The 17,979-nt window shown below is 38.4% G+C and overlaps 1 protein-coding gene across 6 annotated transcripts in view; it reads right to left on the reverse strand.

The window, feature by feature from the left end:
- The window catches only part of ADAMTS6 (ADAM metallopeptidase with thrombospondin type 1 motif 6), a 328,488-nt gene that overhangs the window by 190,784 nt on the left and 119,725 nt on the right, over positions 1-17,979 (reverse strand). For all 6 annotated transcript variants that reach the window (XR_012158888.1, XM_073344058.2, XM_073344059.2 and 3 more), the window contains 2 exons: positions 15,800-15,843; positions 12,241-12,346 (listed from right to left, as the gene is read on the reverse strand). Coding sequence is in view for 5 of the 6 variants with exons in the window: in XM_073344058.2 (XP_073200159.1) it covers positions 12,241-12,346; positions 15,800-15,843 (150 nt within the window). In the remaining variant the exon portion in view is untranslated. The remainder of the gene's footprint in view (positions 1-12,240; positions 12,347-15,799; positions 15,844-17,979) is intronic.

Raw genomic sequence — 17,979 nt, forward strand, 5'->3', positions numbered from 1 at the left:
TTCTCTCAACTACTTCATGAAATTATACTGCACCCTCTGATGGGGAACACACAGTTGTAATCCCTACACTCTCACCTGGAGAGATTTACTCCTCCAGTTCAGGGTCCATTTGTCAGTATTCTTCAGGCATCCCAGCCTCCTCTTCTTCCAAAAGTGTGTCTTTTGTCCAAGGGGAGGCCAAACTCTGCAGGATGAGGACTGGAATCTACCAGGGTCTCCACAGGACTGATGGGAGGCCACTGGGAAGCTTAAATAAGTGTTTAGATCTATATTGTTTCCTATGTTTTCTCTGTATTGCTTTTATCCTAAAATAAACGTTCTCTGCTTTGAAAGAGCTGTTTAGTTTCTTGTAACCACTGGCATACATTGCACATAGTCCTTGGAGAGAAAGCAAATATCAGGTGCTGAACTTTAATCACAGTAAAGAAAAAGGGGGATGCAGCCTAAAAACTCAGTCAGAAGGAAGAGGGACCTGGATTCTGGCCCAGAGAAAGGTGATGTCTAGAGGCTTAAGACTTAAGGGTGCATTCCTTGAGCAGACCATGAGGGGGAGGGGGGGTCAAAGGTGCAGTTACCCCAAAAACTGTGACAGTCCCTTCTGCAGAAGTGTCTGCTGCTGCTCCTCTCTGGAAGTATCAAAGGCTGAAGCTAATCTATGTTCACTCACGGATCAGGAGATGACCTAGTTCTGGAGGGCCTGCTTTCACAGCCTGATGCAGCAGTAGAGCTTGAAGTCTATTTTGCCACTCTTTCTGTGCTCTCAGGTGAAAGTACTGCAGATTGAGCACTCTGAAAGAGTGTCCCATCCTGAGGCAGGCTAGGCATCTTGTATGAGCATCTAAGGCTGGAAACACTGCTGGGCAGGAGGCACATTTCTTAAATACTCAGCCTCTTGAACTTCCAATCCACCATCAGATCCCAACAGCAGAACTAAAGTCTTAACTTCAAATAACTACTTAGAAAAATTAAAATAAGTAAATAAGTAAATAAATAAATAAAAAGAAATTAAATCCAACACTAAAACCTAAAATTTACCTTACAAAAGTATTAGACATTATTCAAGCTAAGAATCTGGGCCAAAGGCCCAGATACAGTTCCTGATCTGGCACCTACAGCAGTTGAAAGGAACTGATGTGGCCAAGGCACCATGCTCCGTTTTATAGCCTCATCTTCAGAATCTTCGGAGCAGTTAGGGGAAGGGATGGGGGCATAAGAGTGCTCCAACAGGTACTGCTATCAAAAAGTTCCACCGTAGGATCAGCACCACTGGTGCATTTTATGGGGGAATATGCAGAGGACAGTAAAAGAAGAACAGATGTTTTCAAATTAGACACAGATTCAAGACAACTAAAAAGAATCTTTAATCTAATTCACTCTTTGTTCTTAAGCAATCTGGATGTAAAATACTGTCAACTCATTATTATTAACATCATTGTTTCTATTAAACAAGTTACACTTTGTTTTTCATAAACTTTGTGTCGCCTTCATTCTTCACTGTAAAGTTTTAAAATACATTGTGCTTGTTCCAGTACTATACAAACAGAATAATTTAAATCTTCAAAAATATAACATACTTTATATAACTGAGAAATATATTAATATTATTTAGGATAACTGAATTCTACTTAAGGACTAAATTAAAAAAAATAAAGGGATTACCAAAATCAAAATTATTATTATTGTAAAATGTAAATAGGACTCTAAATTATGTCTTTTCATAGTGACAATGAGAAATTTGCAAGGAGAGGGAGGGAGAAAAAGGGGAATGTTTCATCAATAATCTGTTCCAAACAGAAAAAAGAGTGTCAATTTACACAAAAACACCAGTACGGAGTACTAGGATTTCTTCTACCATGTCAGCTCACTCAACAAGACCTCTATGACCATATCAGGCAAGGTTGTTTATATCAGTGGTTCTCAACCTTTCCAGACTACTGTAGCCCTTTCAGGAGTCTGATTTTTGTTGTGTACCCCAAGTTACACCTCACGTAAAAACTACTTGTTTTCAAAATCAGACAAAAATGTCACCACACACTATTACTAAAAAATTGCTTACTTTCTCATTTTTATCATATAATTATAAAATAAATCAATTGGAATATAAATATTATACTTACATTTCAGGGAATAGTATATAGAGCAATATAAACAAGTCATTCTCTGTATGAAATGTTAGTTTGTACTGACTTAGTTAGTGCTTTTTTACACAGCCTGTTGTAAAACTAGGCAAATATCTAGACAAGTTGATGTACCCCCTGGAAGACCTCTGAGTGCTCCTGGTTGAGAACCACTAGGTTATATGTTATTTTTATGCCAGCTAATAGAATAATTATTTGTTAACTGGTGTGATGTTATAGATGGTAATCGCTTTGAAGCAGGATCTATCTTCATTTTTTATTTGTTTACAGCAATATATTGCTGGCACTTGGTTTTTAACATACGCTCCAAATCATGACGTATAGTAGACAGTGTCCTGCCCATTATATTTATGTAGAATTCATGACAGCTATCCATGTGAATTTGATGTAATACATGCCTCCTGGTCAACTTAACTTATACTCTTCATTGTATACCACAATAAAAGCTTACTCTCCTAATAAAAATGTATATGCAACATATTCTTCACATTCAAATATAACACCTCCATAATATTAATTTTCTTATCTTTTATTTGTTGATGTCTTATTCTGATCCAGAAGCAAATACCTGCAAAGTCATTTTTAGTTTTCTACTTAGTAATATGTAATATTTGAGACGGCATATACTCTTTTGTCTGATATCCAACATTTTTACTACCCTCACATATTTCCAGATTATACAGTGAAGGTGCCTCTAATGGCTCCATATTTAAGGCTGAGTTGAATTCTGCACTTCTGACATTACGAAAATTTAATTTGTTACAACAAACATTGATATGGATTAATCATAATTCTAGGGATGTTGCATGGAGCACAGTTAAGGTTGTTTGGGTGCCTTCACTCTGCATTTTCATGCCTTAATATATTTGGATTTATTTTAAGTTTTACCTTAACTGTGAATTTCCTGGGTTTGTAATGTACGTTTTGGGGTTAATTACAATATCTCTAATATTTTCCCTTAATTACTATAGGTATTCTTAACTTCAACTCTCTTAACATAGTTTTTCTCTGAAATTTTAAAGTAAATGAACACAAACATAGTTGAACAATGAATCTTTTAAAATATATATATAGTGGTCACCTAACTGAGCATAATTCTGTGTCGTGCTACTTATGGAGCACTTTAAAATACAATCAAGTATGATTCACTGAAGAAAATTATAGTCAACTTAGAAACACACTTTGCAACAGGGCAATGGCAAACTCTCATTCACATCTTAATGACATAGGGCAAAATTCTCCTCCCGGATCTGCACAGTAGACAACTACCCTGTACATATCTTACATGTGGAACACCTATTAAAGTCAGTGAAGGTGCTACACAAGGGAGTGTGAATATGCAATAGTGATCATTAGCACCGTGTGTCAGAGAAGTAAGTTTTCCCTTTAATCATGAAGCAAACTACTGTGCTTAGATTTCCTTTGGAAATATGAAACCAGCATTCATGTTGCCCTGAATGTTTCCACCTCCATTTATTCAACTCTACTTATGCTTTTGTTAAGATCTGTGAAATGTTACTGCATTCCCTTTCCTTGAATATAATATTTTAATGTAAGACTAATTATTTCAATATATTATAATTCTACACTTTAAATTATAGTTTCCACATATCTACAAAATATTAATCTTATTTCACATCACAGAAACCAGACTTGTTTTTCTAGCCTCAAGTTTATGACATTTAAGTCTATTTGGACAATTAATCATTAAAGCTAAAGTCCCAATGAAGTTTCTTTTTATGTTAAGGTAAGTTGTGAGTTTTTACAACTGCAATATAACATGAGGTAGACACAAGACATAATAAAGGAAATCACAATTTCTTGAACCCCAAAAGAAATATAGAAATGAATATATTGTTATTTAATGATTGTTTTATATGATTTTTCCAGTTAATTCAGTGCCTCTTTAAGGTGAAGTGATTATTTGATATGCAACAGGGCAAGAAACTATTGCTTGGGCTAAGTAGAACACTGGAATTCCAGTGGATTCTGTGTTAAAATGGCCTCATGGACTCTCATTGGTTGGGCTGACCTTAGGAGCCAATTGTCTGTTAGCGGAGTTTCTCTTTCACACATGGATCATTTAAACCATCACATACTGTTGAGCCACTGATCCTGGTAACAGTACTTCAGATATCACCCATAGGTTTTATATGGTCTTTCAAACCTCCCGTGATAGAGGACATGCTCTTTCGTTCATAATTAGGTACCAACCCATCCATTATGGACTGCCAGGGACAGGTTTATCCCAAGTACCAGTAGGTGGTAGTTGGTGCTAGATGTGGTTTGGGCTTTGATATGCATGTCCCTATTCTTTTAGGCTGGAGTCTTCTATGCCACTTGGAACTCCATTCCCCTGTCATTATTCGAACATGCCTCCAACCAGCTTAAATTAACAGCTTTTTGTAGTGCCGTACCTATTTGCTCCCCTTGGATGAGAAACGGATTTCCATAGTTTAGTGCACTCTAGGCAACCTCTCAGTACCAGAGTTAAGGACATGCAGATGGGATTAGTAGGAACAGGAATATAGTCCCACTGCTTCTGAAGAATTGAAGACAGTTTGCTAAAATTCAGAAAAATGTCTCTAGGAGGACTGCTGGGGACAATGGATCAACATTGCTAGCCCATCAAATGGTATGTTTACGATGCAATTAAACACACATGGCTGGCCTCTGCCAGCTGACTTGGGCTCATGGGGCTTGGGCTAGGGGCTGTTTAATTGTGGTGTAGACATTCCAGCTCAGGCTGCAGACTGTGCTCTGGGACCCTCCCACCGTAAAGAGTCATAGAGCCCAGGCTCCAGCCCGAGCCCAAATGTCTACACCACAGTTAAACTGCCCCTTAGCCTGAGCACCATGAGCCCAAGTCAGCAGCAGGTTTTTCACTGAAGTGTAGCCATAAGTAGACCATTTGTCTACCCTAAGTAAAGAATGAAGAGGAGTCCCTCAGCTTCAGCTAATACCCCCAAGCACATCATAGTGGTATTAGCTATTTCAAAACTGGGTGTACATTAGCTGTTTTAAGTTCCACTCCAAGAAACTCATCAATCCATGTTTTTTCTCTCTCTCTCTCTCTCTGTCTCATTCCCTTCTTGCCCTCAGCAAGATGTGGCTGCTGATATCTCACGTCCCTCCACCCACTCAAACCTCACTTTTTCCACATATATACAGCTGCCCCACCAGCCATTCCTCCACATAGCTGTCTGCTATTTGTGTCTCCTGTTTTCTTTCCTTCCCTATTCTCTGACTTGGATACCTGGCTATCTTCTCTGATACTAACCCACCACCTTTATCCTTGGGATTGTCAAATTCCACATTAACAATCTAGTTTATCTGTCTCTCATTTCCTCTCCTTCACTTTCTCCAGCTCTCGACCAATCTGTCCATCAATTACATTAACTGTTCTTTTGATCTTGTCTTCACTCGACATTTCTCTCTTCTTATCTTGTCTTTCAAACTTTGATTCCCTGTTCTCTGTTTATCACCTTATTTCCTTTAAAATGACTCATCCCCTCTTTCCTCCAATCATTCATTCCTTTTGAGTATATCTGACACTGCAACTGGGAGGTGTGCTTGGTTGATCAGAGCTAGCATGTATATGTCTACCTGAGCTGGGAATTACACCTCCCATTCAGTGCAGCCACAGCAGGTAGGGTTGGCCTTCTGAGTTCATTTCTAGGGTCTCAGACAGCTATCCCGAGCCACCACCCATACCACCATGGCCACACTCCTATTTTTAGCATGCTAGCTACTCCTGGGGGAATTCTGTGCCCCTGCGGGGGTGCAGAATTCATACCTTCTGCAGATTTCTTGGCTCCCCCACAGAAAAATGGCGGAGCCAAGAAAACTGTGGGGAACACACACCCCTTCCCTGGCAGCCCAGGCATGACTTCTGGGAGCAGCCAGCAGCAGAGAGCAGATCACAACGGAGGGGGCGGTGGGGAGAAGGGAGACTGGGCATGCATCCGTGTGTCCGTGGAGAGATGTCAAGTGAGTGGGGCTGGGCGGGTGTCTGCCTGTGAACAAGTGAGAGAGACTCACTCTGTCCCTGTCACTTGCTGTTGCTGCATCCCAGGCTTGGAGGTGTAGGGCTCTGTGAAGCAGACTCTGTCCCTGAGGCAGAGCAGAAATGTAACAACTAAGCAGGCAGGCTGCTTTTGTTCCCATTCTTAGTCAATTAAGGCTCCTTTACCTTGCCAGAGTGGTGTAAAGAAGCCTTATTGTAAATGACAGTAACTGAATCATCAGCTAGGAAGATCTATGTGCTTTCTCACTTTTTTTCCTGTGCCAGAGAGGCACCACGGGGTTAGATTACAGCTCAGGATCTATTTTACTTATCCATTTAAAAAAAATGCAGGACAATGATTAGCAAAACTGTATGACTTGTACACTATAATCAAGTCTGAGCAATTTAAAGCAACATTGTACTTTACAGAACACCAAACACCAAAATAAAAGTAATGTAATTTAAATGAAAATCCAGGATTATAACTGAATCCTTCTTTTTGTAGTCTTGGTAGGAAGGTCTCTGTGAAAACACCATCCTGGTCACTATGGATGTAGAAGCCCTCTACACCAACATTCCACACAAAGATGGACTACAAGCCTTCAGGAACAGTATCCCCGATAATGTCATGGCAAACCTGGTGGCTGAACTTTGTGACTTTGTCCTCACCCATAACTATTTCACATTTGGGGACAATGTATACCTTCAAATCAGCGGCACTGTTATGGGTACCAGCATGGCCCCACAGTATGCCAACGTTTTTATGGCTGACTTAGAACAACACTTCCTCAGCTCTTGTCTCCTAATGCCCCTACTCTACTTGCGCTACATTGAGGACATCTTCATCATCTGGACCCATGGAAAAGAAGCCCTTGAGGAATTCCACCATGATTTCAACAATTTCCATCCCACCATCAACCTCAGCCTGGACCAGTCCACACAAGAGATCCACTTCCTGGACACTACAGTGCTAATAAACAATGGTCACATAAACACCACCCTATACTGGAAACCTACTGACCACTGTTCCTACCTACATGCCTCCAGCTTTCATCCAGACTACACCACACGATCCATTGTCTACAGCCAAGCTCTACGATACAACCGCATTTGCTCCAACCCCTCTGACAGAGACAAACACCTACAAGATCTCTATCAAGCATTCTTACAACTACAACACCCACCTGCTGAAGTGAAGAAACAGACTGACAGAGCCAGAAGAGTACCCAGAAGTCACCTACTACAGGACAGGCTCAACAAAGAAAATAACAGAACGCCACTAGCCATCACCTTCAGCCCCCAACTAAAACCTCTCCAACGTTATCATCAAGGATCTACAACCTATCCTGAAGGACGACCCATCACTCTCACAGATCTTGGGAGACAGGCCAGTCCTTGCTTACAGACAGCCCCCCAACCTGAAGCAAATACTCACCAGCAACCACACACCACACAACAGAACCACTAACCCAGGAACCTATCCTTGCAACAAAGCCCGTTGCCAACTGTGTCCACATATCTATTCAGGGGACACCATCATAGGGCCGAATCACATCAGCCACACTATCAGAGGCTCGTTCACCTGCACATCTACCAATGTGATATATGCCATCATGTGCCAGCAATGCCCCTCTGCCAGGTACATTGGCCAAACCGGACAGTCTCTACGTAAAAGAATAAATGGACACAAATCAGACGTCAAGTATTATAATATTCAAAAACCAGTTGGAGAACACTTCAATCTCTTTGGTCAATCGATTACAGACCTAAAAGTTGCAATTCTTCAACAAAAAACCTTCAGAAACAGACTCCAAGGAGAGACTGTTGAATTGGAATTAATTTGCAAACTGGATACAATTATCTTAGGCTTGAATAGAGACTGGGAGTGGATAGGTCATTACACAAAGTAGAACTATTTCCCCATGTTTATTCCCCTCCACTCCACCCCCCACTGTTCCTCAGATGTTCTTGTCAACTGCTGGAAATGGCCCACCTTGATTATCACTACAAAAGGTCCCCCCCCCCCGCTCTCCTGCTGGTAATAGCTCATCTTAAGTGATAACTCTTGTTACAGTGTGTATGGTAACACCCATTGTTTCATGTTCTCTATGTATATAAATCTCCCCACTGTATTTTACAGTAAATGCATCCGATGAAGTGAGCTGTAGCTCACGAAAGTTTATGCTCAAATAAAATTGTTAGTCTCTAAGATGCAACAAGTACTCCTTTTCTTTCTACGAATCTATGAAACCTGTTGAGTCATACTTCTTTCAATGATATCTTAGAAGTCATATTCCAGAGAAAGTATGTACAAGTCAGCAAAATATGTACAATTACATTACAATTTTCATATAGACACAGCAGTTTATTTCATTCTTTGCTACTCTCTCTTCTCCTCAGTTCCACAGTTTTCACAACTTCTGTATGCCATGGCTACTATATAACTAATAAAAACACAGTATTTCAGAGTGAATTCTTTCCTTTTTAATTTAGTTCAGCTTTTTGTGTATATTATGTACTCAGTCTAGACATGTCGCTTAAATATAGTTATATGCTTCAATTTTCCATTTAATAAGGAAGCCAATTCCCAATTTCCCATGTAGTTATGAATAGTAAAGTGATTATAATGGCACAATCAAAGAAAACAGTTAAGAATGTTCTTTGATATAGTTAACTTACTCTGCATGCAAGTACCCTCAAGTACACTCAGTACCAAGCTCTATCCAATTTGAAAATAAAGAGAAATAGATGGAGAGGAAATTTGCACTTTCTTATAATTTAGTCACAAAACTTTTTGGGTGGAAGGTAGGATGATGGCTGGATGGCTCAAAATATTCGAGCAGGTGCCATTCAGTACTCTTTATAGACCAACCTTTTTCTCCATATATTCCTTCTGGACTTCATTTAATCATTTAATCACTGTCACTAGCTTTCACCACCAAGGGCAAGCTGTGCTGCCTTCTGCAGTCACTCCATGCATTAAACAGTGTTTCTCAAATGCGGCCACTGTGGCCACATGTGGCCACCAGGGACTTTTCTTGTGGCCACAGCCTTCAGGGCTTAATTTGTCCCCAGGCTTGCCAGGGCTGAGTAAGTCTGCTGTGAAAAGTGATACTTGTATGCTTGTTAATATCACTTTTCACAACAGACTTACTAGCTAGCAATAAATATATTACAATGATTTGGACGTGTATATGTGCATATTTATTTGTTTTTCCTAAAGCTAATTAAGTATTTTAGCACTCTGAGGCCACAAAAAAATTTGTCCTGAGAATCCCTGCATTAGAAAATAGGGGACAATGAAACTGGTGTCCACACACTTCTCAACACAAAGTTTGACAAACTAGGTCCATACTGGTGTACGAGGTGGGAACCTCCACTAAGGGCCAATTCAGAGTTTTTTAAAAGAGACATTAAGTATAAAGAAAGGAAACTGCCAAAAATGTAGGAGTATCGGTAGTAGCAAACATAGCTGCAGTTCAAAGAAAAAAAGATGCTGTGACCACAAGACATGCAGGATGGCTGCATTATTGTTCCCAGATTCTAATCCATACCCTAACCATATGCAGAAATCACTGTCATCACACCAGCATCTCACACCACCATAGATATGAATGATTTACCATTTAAATTTACACATTTACATTTGTGTAAATAACTTCTCTAAAACCTATATCCGCATGATTTAAAAGCACTATGATACATACTGTATGAATGTATATGTATCACCTGAAAATCTTTTTCTATGTGAATAGAGTACATTAAATTCAAAGTAGGGTTGTATATAATTATAAAAGATGTTAATGAGCAAGACTTCCAGGGCTTTTAGTGAATCATAGAAGTTATTCCCTCATGAGTGGAAATATATTTTCCTTTACTCTATCACTTATGTAAATAATTACAGAAAGAGAAGGAAAGATATAAAGAGAGAAGGAACTACATGTGTTTTAAATTAGTTTTTCTTACTTTTGATGCAGTTTTAAACAATTGTTTTTGGATTTGTAAAAAATGATCTATCTCAGTGTAAATGCCTGTAAAAATCAGCCTTTTTTCACAGATAAAATAAATGAGGTAATACTTGCCTAAGAATTATCTTGCATGATAGGTGGGCTGGAATAAGTGTGTACTTCCAATTCCTGATTCTGTTCAGTAGATTGATAGTTTCCATTTTAGTCTGTATGGGAAATTTTAGCTGTTGCATCAGTTAATGACTGGAAAAACATGTCATCCATAACTCAGCATTGGTCAACCCATGTAAACAAGGAAGGAGACCTAATGAATCATAATAGGAGGTGCCTAGTCATTTTATATTCATCAGAGGTTATTGGTGATGCTTGTTTTTGAATGCAGACCTGAAACATTCCAAGATCAATCTTTAATCAAATTTTTTTGTTGTCCCAAAACATCATGTTCTTTCAAAATGATATATGGGCGCTTTGAAAGTGCAAGTGATGTTATGACTATTGAGCACACTTCATGGTTAGTACATTACTACAGCTGTACCAACAGTAAAAATAAAAATATTGTTTTAATCATAAAAACATAAGAATGGCCACACAGGTTCAGACCAATGGTCCATCTAGCCCAATATCCTCTCTTTCAGCAGTGGCCAGTGCCAGACGCTTCAGAGGGAAAGAACAGAACAGGATAATTATTGAGTGATCCAATCATTGTCATCTAGTTTCAGCTTCTGGCAGTCAGAGACTTAGGGCCATCCAGAGCATGGGGTTGCATCCCACCATCTTGGGTAATAGCCATTGATGGACCTATCGTCCATGAACTTATCTGATTATTTTTTGAACCCAGTTATACTTTTGGCGTTCACATCGCTAGGCAGAGTTCCATAGGTTGACTCTGTATTGTGTGAAGAAGTACTTCCTTATGTTTGTTTTAAATATGATGCCTGTTAATTTCATTGGTGACCCCCTGATTCTTAGATTATATGAAGGGGTAAATAACACTTCCTTATTCACTTTTTCCACACCATTCATGATTTTATAAACCTCTATCATATCCCCAGTCACTCATCTCTTTTCTAAACTGAACAGTCCACGTCTTCTAAATCTCTCCTCATATGGAATCTGTTCAATACCTCTAATAATTTTTGTTGCCTACTCTGCACCTTTTTCAATTCTAATATTGAATATCTAATTTCAATATCTAATATTCTAATAATCTTTTTTGAGGTGGGGTGACCAGAATTGCACACAGTTTTCAAGGTGTGGTGTACTATGGATTTATATAGTGGCATTATAATATTTTCTGTCTTATTATCAATCCCTTTCTGAATGGCTCCAAAAATTGTTAGCCTTTTTAACTGCCACAGTACATTGAGCAGATGTTTTCAGAGAACTGTCAACAATGACTCCAAGATCTCTTTCTTGAATGGCAACAGCTAATTTAGACTCTATCATTTTATATAAATAGTTGGGATTATGTTTTCCAGTGTGCTTTACTTGGCATTTATCAACATTGAACTTCATCTGCCATTTTGTTGCCCAGATACCCAGTTTAGTGACTTTGTAACTCTTCACAGTAAGCTTTAGGCTCAACTATCTTGAGTAATTTTGTGTCAACTACCAAATTTGCCATCTCACTGTTCACCTCTTTTTCCAGATCATTTATTAATATGTTGAACAGCACTGGTCCCAGTACAGATCAAAACAGAGTTAATTATTATTTTTAAAACAAAATAATATGAGAAATAATAATCTTTACCTTTTAACTGCTTTTGATCCACTAAGAGAGGTAGACAAAGGAAAGAGGGGGAAAAGACTATAACAAACCAAATCTTAAAAAATATATATGAAACAAGGTAGGCAATTTGTGAGCCCAGCCTCAGAATCACAGATTAAATTAGGATCTGAAGTAGAAGGGTAAGCAATACAGCCTTAATTCTAAAGTAGAAGTCCTTGGTAAAATACATCAAATAAAATGTACCACCACTCATCATGGATAATTTTATCTACAGCAACCAGAGGCACTAGAGGGGAGATGGTACAGCCAAAACATAAGAGATCATGATAGTAATTATTACATTGTTATTTCAAAGGTGGTATAATCAAATTTATTATACATATTTTTAAACTCACTCACTTGTGACCAATCTCATGTGCAATGGTAAAAGCTGAACCTAGGCCAATGTCTTCATTAATGCTGCAGCTCCTTTCAGGCTCACACATTCCAGCCACAGAGGCCAAGCCTAAATAAACAGAAGGAGACACAAAGGGTCATGCCAAGGTGTTCAAATCTTAAAAGCCCTAGTTATAAATGGCTGGATTCTTTTTAATAACCTCCACACACAGAAGGAGCAGTTGGCAAAAGGTTAACTTTCTAGTCATTTTCAAAATCACTGGGGGGAAATTCTCCTTGCCGGCTAGACATTTATATTTTTTGAACTACAGTCAGTGCTGGAAAATGTCTAGACTAGGGGTTAGATTTATAAATTTTACTTCTGGTAACTTGGGACCACCTAGTAACTTGAGCCAGGAGAGGGAATTCAAGAAAGCATTTCTATTTTAACATACTTGAGGCTGCAGAAAGTAAAATGTATCCACATTATTTTTCTAAAGAGATCTGTTTAAGTTTAGTGGGTTCCTAAAACACACAAGAAACTTTTTTAGCTACAAAAAGCCCCAAGGGGTACTTTTTTTTTTTTTTGGTGTAAAAATAAAACTGAATGCATCAATAAAGGAAAGGAGACATGTTAATAAAAAGCATTCACTTAAACATGGAAGGCTTTTCCATTTATCATTGTATTATAAGTGCTTTTTAAAGATTCCTTAACGGGAAGAAAGCCACTGGCACTTACAGAATATAGCTCTGCTGTATCATACACACTCTTCAGCATTAGAGTATCACATAGAATATATACTATGGCAGAACTACTTTGCTGTCACTGGTGATGGACTCTAACCAGCAGCCTTACCTAAGGTATTCTTCCCTGTGGTCTGTTATGTGGAAGAAGCATTAACAGCCTCTCCAAGGGAATCACCTGCCCTGCAAAATACAGTACTCCAAAACAGTGACTGGAAAAATAATTACTTTGCCATGGAAAGCAAGTTGTTACCTTTTATGAGAAAATGGTGCTAAATTATGCCCTTCTGCCTAAAATAAGTAGGAATGAGATGACTAGTAACCACTGGAAAGAGAGGATGAGGTGACTGGGGAGAGAGGATTAGTTATAAGAGAATTAAGAAAAATGTTTAACAAATTTTGAAGTCTACTATCTGTTGCTAGTCTAATAATAATGTTCCACCTCCCTAAAATTCTCTGTTGTTTTAATTGGATGAGGTATTCTTTACTTCCTGAATCTGAATGTACTGTACCTAGCACTTTTATGACTGTCATGTTTCCCCAGTGAGGTGGCCACATTTCCAGGGTGTGTAAACTGATCCCTATATGTTCAGTGTATAGAACCTGGTCCAGCAACCCTTACTCACAGGAATAATGGCCTCAGGATCAGGCTAATGATTTGCAATTCTGTACAATGCTTTTAGGTTTGCAAAAAACAATGGAGGCCAAATCTGGAGCCTAGACCTAGCCCAACAAGCTGAGCCAGGTGCTCGGCAGATGTGTAAGAGAGGGAGGAGAAATCCTCCACTGAAGCCACAGAGCAGCTGCATAGCCACTTTGGGTATGTCTACACTGCAATAAAACACCCGCAGCTTGCCCATGTCAGATGACTCAGGTTCACAGGGCTGTAAAATTGTGGTGTAGACATTTGGGCTCGGGTTGGAGCCTGAGTTCTGGATCCCTCCCCTCTCACAGAGTCCCAGAGCCTGGGCTCCTACCAAAGCCCACATCTACACTGAAATTTTTCAGACCCACAGCCTGAGCCCTGTGAACCCAAGTCAGCTAACATGGGTCAGACATAGCCATTGGTGGTTTATTGCAGTATAGAGATAACCTTTATGCAAACTGCTTTTTCTAGATAGCTCCTTGCATAGCTTCTTATGCTGGAGATTGGAAGGGAAGAACGAGAAGATCTGTCTAGCAGCAGATCTTCTAGTCCAATTTCTCCTGTGGGCACCCAAGGTTCCTCCTACTCATTGTACTGCTGCTTTATGGGGACTTCGTATATATGCTTTCATTAAGCACATGCTTCGCTCTAACTTCTTGAGGTCAATAGCACTTAAGCATTTCTTAAGAGTTTTGCTGACTCAGAGCCATAGAGGACATTGTCCCTAATCCCACTCCAGTTTCCACAATGCAAAGAAACTGCCATAGTTCTGTTGTCAAGATGTCCATTGCAGAAAAGGAGGAGGGGGGTTGGAACTGACTCTTTATGAACAAAATCATCAATTTAAAATTCGTTTACTTTCTATTTAGTAAAGTATGCGGCCATGTCTGGCCTCCAATGTGCTGGTTTCAAGTGGAGCAGAATTTGGCTCTATGCTAAAGTCTGATAAAATGAGGATTAGTGCACTAATAGTCAAATATATTAAATATGAGTATAAAGTAAGAAAAATGTTTTTCACTAAATGTTTCCTTTGAAATTTTCCCCTCTTGAACACTTGCAGTGGCAATTCTGTGACATTAGTACGTCTTCACAGTTTTGACATCTTTGTGCTGGCTTTAATTTAGAAATTTGTAGTCTGAAGGCATTTATGGTATACTAAAATACATTATGCATATGGATTATGTTTACAGTGGGCCAGACTCCAATATCCTTTACTCACATTGACTACAGCTTAACTACACATGTTGCCCTAGTGACTTCAATAGGACCACTTGTATAATAAGTTACTATTCCACATAAATTAAGGTTATCAGAATCTGGTTCAGTGAAGATAGTAACGGAAGAAACAGAAAAAAAATACCATGGTTGACTCTGATCAGGGGAAGACCTACAAAATAATCACACACAAAATCTATAAGCCGAACTAGTCTGCAACTCAGAACTGGAGTGCTGATAGTTAATTTTAAGGAAGAAGCTAATGGAATGATTTAAGGTTGAAAAAGTGATGTTAGGTACATATTAGACTTAGCATATGCATGAAAGTCTCTTTAATAATAATTTCTGTCTTAAAACACTAGTAAACTGCAATATTGATGATATATAACACACACCTTTGTGGTGACAAACTTAGGGATGTCAAGGACAATATCTCTCCACCCTGTCCATAATATTGACAAATGTGCTTTCCACTGTCAAGGCACCAAGCAGTTCCAATGTTGTTTTAATTTATGTTGTTGGATTATTTTCCACAATGCTTTATAGAAGAAGCAGTCTTGATGTTGCACCTCGACTCACACAGTATGGCAACAATTTAAACCACAAAGTCTGTTTCCTGGGGCTGGGTCTTTTTTTCCCTTTCTCTCCCGTTTGTATTTTTTAAATATATAATGGAAATAGATTATATGGAAATAAGCAGTAAGTTTTCTGCTTTAATTACTGCTTGGTAAGATTGAATCATCTACGAGGTTTTATCAGCATTACAGATGCCAGAAAAGAAACGCCCAACAGCAATTCACATAATTTAATCTTCTAGGGATCTTACAAAACATATACCCACATAAGTTATATTTTACTGTTTATATGTGTATATTTGAGAAGGCTCACTAGCAGAAGAGATCAAAACTAATCAATCAATAATCAGAATAATGCAAACAAACAGCAGAAACAAGCTGAAGTTCCACTTTGTAAACTTACCCAGTGTTCCACAGGGCTTGTTTTTATAAGTGCAGATATCGTATCTGTTGAGGAGAAAAACAATGAGACACAACTTGTAAGAAGATCATATCTGTGAGATATTTTGCATATTTATCACATTTCTATATCGTAGGTCAAGTTGTCAGACCACAATCAGTGTAATTATGTGCAGCCAGCTAGTGACAGCATTTTCTACACTCTGGTGTAAACCACAGGCTGCAGTATGCTCACAGCCTTTGGCCTTAGGCCAGTGGGACACCTGCCAGTAAGAAAAAAACAGTTAAAGTGGATCTTTGTAATCACCGGCTCCATAAAACAGTCTACCATGCTGTTATGAAGTTACAGCTGCATGCCTGCAGACTGCTACTCCTTCAAGAGGCTACTAGCAATGTTTATATTTCTAAATCTGCTGAAACATTTTCTTATGGTGGACATGGCATATTTTACAACATTTTAATTGCTACCATTCTCTCTGATTTTCATTAAAAATTGTAAGTGTTTACTATTAGACCAAAATTATCAAAACTCAGGTAAATAAGAATCAGGTTTCTCCTTTCGTTATCTTCCAATTATTTATTATGTGTGCTTTAAAAGTAATGCATTGCAAGTTATTAACATTTTTTGTTTTTATTATATCTGATAACAGCTAAATAAATTGCTAAAAACTTCCCTCATTTTAGATATAATCTTCCCAATACTGAAGTTCAAACAATGAGTCTCTGTTCAGATGACATGGTGAAATAAACATATCAGTGTTTTGGAGCCTGTAAAGGAATTAAAACATGTTTCCTGCAGTACAGCTAATATCCAGTGTAAATAATGTGGCCAATGCACCATAACTGCATATTTTTAAATGTGTTACAGCCATAATCCTATAACTATGATATGCCAGCATTATTATAGACTTATGTTTTCAGGGATTTATAATGATTTACTTACAGTATAATGCTTCAGAGCATATGTTTACAGGGTTTTTGCACTATGAGAAAGTAAAACCAATAAAGAAGATGAGGAGACATGGATTCCTCTTTCCACTCTCATTTTTTAACTTCGACCTTTTATAAATTTCAGGCTACTAAAATATTTTTAAAAACTAATAGTGCCTGTTTTAAACATGGATCAGTGACCATTTATGAGTAATGTATGAGATGTATAAACTCTTTAAGTGCCAGAGTAAGTTTTTGACTGCAACCCAACCCAACTTCTGAGTGCAAAATTAGTCCCTTAATCTGTAAATGCCCCACACATGTAGACCCCTCTGTCCAGGTGTAACCCTATTGATTTCAACAAGGCTCCACATGGGTGCAGGAATCTGCCTATGTGGAGCAGTGGGCAGGAACATGGACTAATTCTGATCTCAGAAATGTGTGTGTGTTCCCCCTTGAAGTGGCTCAAATTGTGTCATAATATGTACATGAAGAGTTCTTACTGATTTCAACAGAAGCCCAATAGGGGCATCCAAGGCCACATTTTAACCTAATTCCTCTTATGCAATTTGAGGGATGGGTACTCAGATCAGTATTCTGCTATAGAAATGTGTGGGAACATAACTATCTAATAGATCACACAAATATAAATATGCAGATACCACACACTTCATGTCATTTACATCTTTGAAGGTGTAAGACTTATTATTTTGCATTCAGTACAGGCCCTAAACCTACTCCTATTGAAGCTATAGCAATACTTTTGTTTATCTCAAGGGCAGAAAGATTGGGCCCAGACATATTAAGTGAGAAAAAGTAACTTGCTTGAATACCATGAATATTTAGCTCTGAACCCAACAAAAGAAAGTACCTGGAATAAATAGTAAATATTTTACTATTGTGTTGTAGTGTTTAATGCTACTGGGAACTGAACAGTTAGACCATCACACCTTGAAACAAAAATATATTCTCAGGGGGAAATCCTGCCCCACTGAAGTAAATCGGAGCTTTATCACTGACTTTAATGAGACCAACACTTCACCCTTAGAGACTGATTCTACTCACAATTATACTGGTATGAATCTGCAGTAACTCCACAGCACTCAGTGAAGTTTCACCAGTGCAACAATAGTGAGATCAGAATAAAATCCCTACTTTCTCACACATTTTTGAATAATCAACACCGTTTATCATTCTGATTGTCCTGTGTACCTTCTATTATTCCATTATGTAGGGTAGACTTAGTAGGAAAAG

The sequence above is a fragment of the Lepidochelys kempii genome, chromosome 5 (genome assembly GCF_965140285.1).
Source record: "Lepidochelys kempii isolate rLepKem1 chromosome 5, rLepKem1.hap1, whole genome shotgun sequence".
NCBI classification, from domain to species: domain Eukaryota; kingdom Metazoa; phylum Chordata; order Testudines; family Cheloniidae; genus Lepidochelys; species Lepidochelys kempii.